Source organism: Myotis davidii, unplaced genomic scaffold (genome assembly GCF_000327345.1).
Source record: "Myotis davidii unplaced genomic scaffold, ASM32734v1 scaffold726, whole genome shotgun sequence".
Taxonomy (NCBI): domain Eukaryota; kingdom Metazoa; phylum Chordata; class Mammalia; order Chiroptera; family Vespertilionidae; genus Myotis; species Myotis davidii.
Window position 1 is genome coordinate 338,408 of NW_006297808.1, and position 5,551 is coordinate 343,958.

Here is a 5,551-nt window from a genome sequence, read left to right on the forward strand (position 1 = left end):
GGCCCCCCACGCTCTGCGCTGATCAGTGATTCACTTCACCCTGCCACGGAGCAGGCACATCACGATGTAACACGAGTGTCACCACAGACATCTCCCCCTCACTGCCAGGCTGCCAGGATTCAGGAAGTGGGGGCTGCCTGACTTCGGGTGGGTGGGTTGGTCAGGAGCTCTTCTCCCTCCTGCAAACTCCTACTCCTTCACAAACTCCTACATAGCAGCCCTGGAAGACCCGACCACGTGACTACGGCCTCGCTGACATCCAAGGGCTCTGTAAGGGTCATCACAACCTGGTCACCACTTCCATGAAACCTGCTCAGAGGCCTGGTTAGGTGCCCCCCTACCCCAGCCTGCACAGCCAGCCTTTGTTGGCCCACCATTAACCAGCAGGGGCACTGAGGTCCCTGGCCAGACATCCACAAACACTGAACCCCAAAGAGAACGTAAGTGGTTCCCACCAGAGAGAGATCTGCTCTGTGCACTCCATCTGGAGCAGTTTCCACCCCCAGCATCCTCAGAACTGCTCCAGGGCACCCCAGCTGGCCTCTTATCTCAGACAGGGGACAGGGGCCCTCCATCTAAGACAAGGATCTAGCCCAGGCTCACGCAGCAGCTGGGTGGCTGGCACTTGTGGCCTCAGTGGACCTTTGCTCAAGGAAGGTACTCAGGAGCCCCTAATCCTGTCCATCTCTTCACCCTCAGGTCCACATCCAGCCAGGAGCCAGAGGCGGCAGGTGGGGCAGGCAAGCCTGGCTCTTAGGGGTGCCCTACATATGCCCCTGCTCCCACAAAGGATGTCAAGAGAGGAGTGCCAGGTACTAAGGGTGTACAGAGATGGCCCAGGGCCAGACAGAGAGGAAGTCCTAGAGGACAGCTGTCTGTCTGCCCCGAACAAGGTACCCCTCCTTGAGAGAAGACAAAGCTAGGTCAGCCACGGGGGACGGCATGAGCAGGCTGGGCTGAGAGGCAGTGGCAACCTCTGCAATGACAGGTCCATCCCTCCCCTGAGTACACTCTACCCAGGCTACATCCCCAGACATCAGAGGTGAAGGAAGGGCAGCTGGAGGACCAGCCTCATGGAGAGACTATACCAGAAAGGCCAGAAACTCCAGCAGCGGCCTGCTTCCCCTCCACAGGCGGCCGACAGTGACCAGGAGTTTCAGTTCTCGTGCCCCAGAGCCTGGACCCAGGTCGGGTTGTCCCACAGTTGCCTCCAGCCCCAGACCTTACACCAGGGACCTGCCTGAGGTATGGGCAGGCGGGGAGGGGCTTCCACTTACTTGGCCCCTCTAAAGAAGTGCCTTCTTCTTGGGGCTGAGGTCAGCATCCTTTGCAGCTCCCCACAGCTCCAGGGGCTCTGGAGGCCTACGGGAGTGCACAGGCAGGGTGGGCCGATCAGCCGCTTCCCCATCCAGGCACTCAGGATTGGAGGCTGCAGAGGGTGGGGCTAGCGTGGCCACCAGCATGGGAGGAGAATGCAGCAATGTGGGTGCCGGGGGACTTGGTCTGAGCCCGCAACAGGAAGCAGTGGAAGGGCCTTCTGCTGGCACTTTAGTGCAGGCAGGGTGACTGTGGCAGTCCTTCTGCCCACAGCCCAACACACCGAGAAAGGCATCCTCCATGCTCTTTGGCCTCCACTTAAAGGCAGTGAGGGCTTGGGGCTCTCTGGGGACAGGGACAAGCTCAAAGTAGCTGCTTCTTCTGGTGCTGCCCCCAAGAGAACAGAGGTCGACTTTCACGGACAATCTGTGCTCCTTGCCTGAAAGGTCCCCCAAAGAGGGGGAGGCTGCATTCTGGCTCTGACTCCAACCGCAGTGCCAGCTGCATGCTCACCCTCCTCACCCAGCCTCCGGGGGGGATGTTACCAGAGCTACAGCAGCCCCCCGGCTCATGAGCGCAGGCTGCTGGGAAGGGACCTCCCAAAGGCAGCAGCTGGGCCAAAGGGAAGCCTGGACCACTCCAGGCTTGGCTATAACCTTCCAGAAGGTGGGGCTCACAATGGGTGGGGTGCTTGGAACAGAGAAAAGGGGGGCCTGGGGTGACAATGACCCCCTAGTATTAATGCCAGAGGGCACCCTGTGTGCCCTCAGGAGCTCTCCCACGGCAAGGCCTCAGAGCTCACGGCACTGAGAAGCTTCCAGGGAGAAACCAAATAGAATCAGAGCCTTGGGCATCCCACTGAGAGCCAGACTGGCTGCCTATTAGCCATGGGGACCAGGCAAGCAGCCCGGACAGGGTAACCCTCCCTGAGAGCAGGTTCAAGTCCTGTCTGAACTGCTTTCCAACTGTCATGAGATGTGGGCACTATTGGCATCACCAGTTTTAGGGGCTGTTGGGAGAGCCACACCACAGGGTCAGAACACTCATGCAAGCCACACTATAGAACCTATGGCTCTTACTACCTACGGGCTCTCCCCACTCTGGGAGCCTTCTCTGCCTGTCATGCCAGGGATAGCCCAAACATGCCTCCTTCCTACTGCCCCCACCAGGGGCTTCACCCCTCTCTTGCTTATGCAGGGCCAGGGCCCTTTAAAGCTAGGTTCCATGCATTCTGTGCCACTCCTCTACTCCTGTGGCTTCCACAGCTGTACTCATGGCCCTTCCCCATGTCTCCCAAAGCTCCATCTTCCTCCCCACCGGAGGTACAGAGGCCCCTGAAGTTCTTCCCCTGATTTCTCTTGGCCCCATCTTAACCACCCCCACCCCCTGCCTCCGGCCATCTCAGTGCCAGCCCTAAGCAGCTGTTCTCTCTGGCCCTCTCACCTCTGACTGGCCTCAGACCACCTCAGCCAGCTCTGGGCAGGGCACTGCCACCCTGGATAGTCCACCACGCCTCTAATTCAACAGGGACAGGGCACAACTCATCACCAACCCAGCCCCTGACTCCACCAGAGCCAAGAGACCACCACCCTCCCCAGCACCAGGGTAAGAACCAGACCACTTTAAATTCAGCGCCTGCCATTCACCAGCCCCCGGCCCCAACCCAAGGCCCCTCACCTCTTCAACTCTGCAGTGACTTGGAATGAGACAGACATAGGTTCAAGTCCCAGCTCTAGCTGTTGCAACTTTCAGTGAGTTACTTGATTTTCTGAGCCTCCATTCCTCACACACAGGCTGGGCAAACCTTATATCGAAGGTTTAATGAAGTGACATTAAAAGAGCGCTCAGTAAGTGGTGGCTAATATGACTGAAACTTGCCATACATTGTCCCTTCTATATCTCCAATTCTCTCCACTCCTAGTCACTGTCTTAAATCAGGCCTCAAGACCCCTGAACTACTGTGACGGTCCATTCTCTGCCAAGTTACCATCTGCACTGGGACGGCACTTTTCAGTAGCATTCTGCCCACGTCCCTCCCTTGCTGTCTGCGTTCTGAATCCCCCTGCTGGCTCCCTATGACCCTCAGAAGGTGCTTATCTTGGTGTTCAGGGCCCTTCACAAATCAATCACAAGTCTGCCTCCTCACTGCATCCCTCCACTCAGTCTATGCCAACCAAACGAGCTGTTCCCATTCCCTCAACTGCCCACGCCGTCCCACCTCCCTGTCTCAGTGCCTGCGGTTTCCTCTGCCTACTGAGAATCCCTTGCTGACCTGAAGACCTCCTTCTGAACACCTGCCTGGGAACAGGCACGGTGCCTGCCTCTCTTCTGGCCTCACTAGCCAGTGGTGTGGGTGGTGGGTATTCATTTCACTCACTGGCTGCCTGAGTTTGGTCAAAAGAATTAACCCCTCTGTGTCTCAATTAATGGAGGACAATGCAATATCTAACTGTCCTTACTACACCAGTGCCTAGCCCTTACTAAACTGTAGAAAATGTTAGACATTATTCTTAAAAAGGAAAAAAAAAACTTTGTCAGAGGTTCCCACCGACTAAAATAAACTCCATCAGCTGGTGGTCGATACTCTGACCCTAGTGGGGCTTCCCAACTTCCCTTTCCCTCCTTCGCAATGCATTTCCACCTGATTGGCTGTTCACCGACTGAGCCAGGCCCTGTCACCATTCCACCCTTTGCACTTGTTGGGTCCTCTGCCTGGAATTCCTCCCCATGTGGGAAACCTCACATCCTTTGTGACCCCAACTCTGGCTCTAGAGCCAACTCTAAGGCTATGCCCGATCCCGCTTCTAATCATGGTCCTATTGGGTTGCCCATGTGCCCAGCCACAGTCCTGGCCCCCGTCTACAAAACACGGGAGTTAGTGTCTGGGCTATGCATCTTCACAACCAGCCGCTGGCCCGGTGAAGGAGACCCAACTTTCCCCACGGCTCGGTTTGTCTCCCTTCCTCCCCTGGAGCATGCGAACCCAGAAGGCACGGGTGCACTGCTTTCCCACTCCCTCTGCCTAGGTTGCTGAAGGGCTTGGTAATACTGGTGGAAAGACAGGTTTCTCCTCTCCTTTCCTAAGAAGTCTAGAATGACAAAACAGAGAGGCCTTCAGGGATCTCTAGACTATTTAATAGATGGGGAAACTGAGGCCAAAGACTTGCTGGAAGTCAAGAGACAGCACCAGGGGGAGTAGACAGCTCTCCCAGAATGCTCGCCTAGCCACTTGTCTTTGGCAGGTCTTGCTTAGGGCACCCCACCCTGCCCAGCCCACCTTACCTGAAGCAATCTGCGTGCCAGTCAGTGTTCAGGGCCTGGAGGTACTGGCCATCATAGATCCTCTGGCCGCAGCTTGCACACACGGGCAACTCGCTTCCTGTAGGGGTGGTAAGGGAGCCAGGAACCAATCTTAGCGGAGGCCCCCGTTTGGTGCAGGACAAGCCTGCCCTGTCGACCCCACATGCACCTGCACAAATACACACACACACACACACACACACACGGCACCCAGGCTGGGCAGTCACTGTGCCGAAGGAGAAAGGAGGCAGGTTTGAGAGTCCTGCTGAGACCTTGGCGAAATTACCAAGACTCTCTAGATCTCAATGTCCCTGTCTATAAACTGACTGTAAACTGAAGAGGATCAGATGTCCACTCGCCAGCAACAGCATTCTTCAACTCAAGGTAAATGGGGAGTAAGAAAGCCGCAGGGTTTAGAAATAAGGCAGCGGGCAACATTCTTGTCACAACTCCTTTTCTCCCCTGCCTGCCCAGAAAAAGGAACTAAGAAGACCTTTCAAGCCCAGGTAGGGATTAGCTAGGACTAGACTGGTGCATCCTGGATCGAAACCCCTGGGAGGGGAAGGGCAGGAAGCCCAGAGGGGCCAGCCCCAAATGAGCTTTGGCTATGTCCTGGCCTGACCAGAGGCTGGGACTGCAGGGCTGGGCACTCCCAGACACCTGCTCCAGGGAGCCTGGCACCTCCACTAGGCATGCTTAGTCATCCTTGGAGCCTGGCATGGTTAGAACTGGGGTGGGCCCTGGAAGGTCCCCCAGGCCTGCCCTTCCTCGGTGTACAGATGGGGAGACTGAGGCCTGGAGAGGTGAAGGCTTGCTGGGTCACACAGCAGGCTCCCGGGCCACAGCCTGTGCCTCCAAGAGGACCCAGGGACCCATGGCAGGGGCAGAAGGGCGATGGCGAGGTGGGCCCTTGCTCCAAGCAGGCCTTCAGGGG

General features: G+C 57.0%; 1 protein-coding gene across 1 annotated transcript in view; it reads right to left on the reverse strand.

The window, feature by feature from the left end:
- LIMK1 (LIM domain kinase 1) overlaps positions 1–1,423 on the reverse strand; it is a 20,982-nt gene extending 19,559 nt beyond the window's left edge. Inside the window, exon 1 of the mRNA XM_015570253.1 lies at positions 1,278–1,423. Coding sequence (XP_015425739.1) covers positions 1,278–1,408 — 131 coding nt within the window. The 5' untranslated portion in view covers positions 1,409–1,423. The remainder of the gene's footprint in view (positions 1–1,277) is intronic.
- Between the last annotated feature and the right edge of the window lie 4,128 nt (positions 1,424–5,551).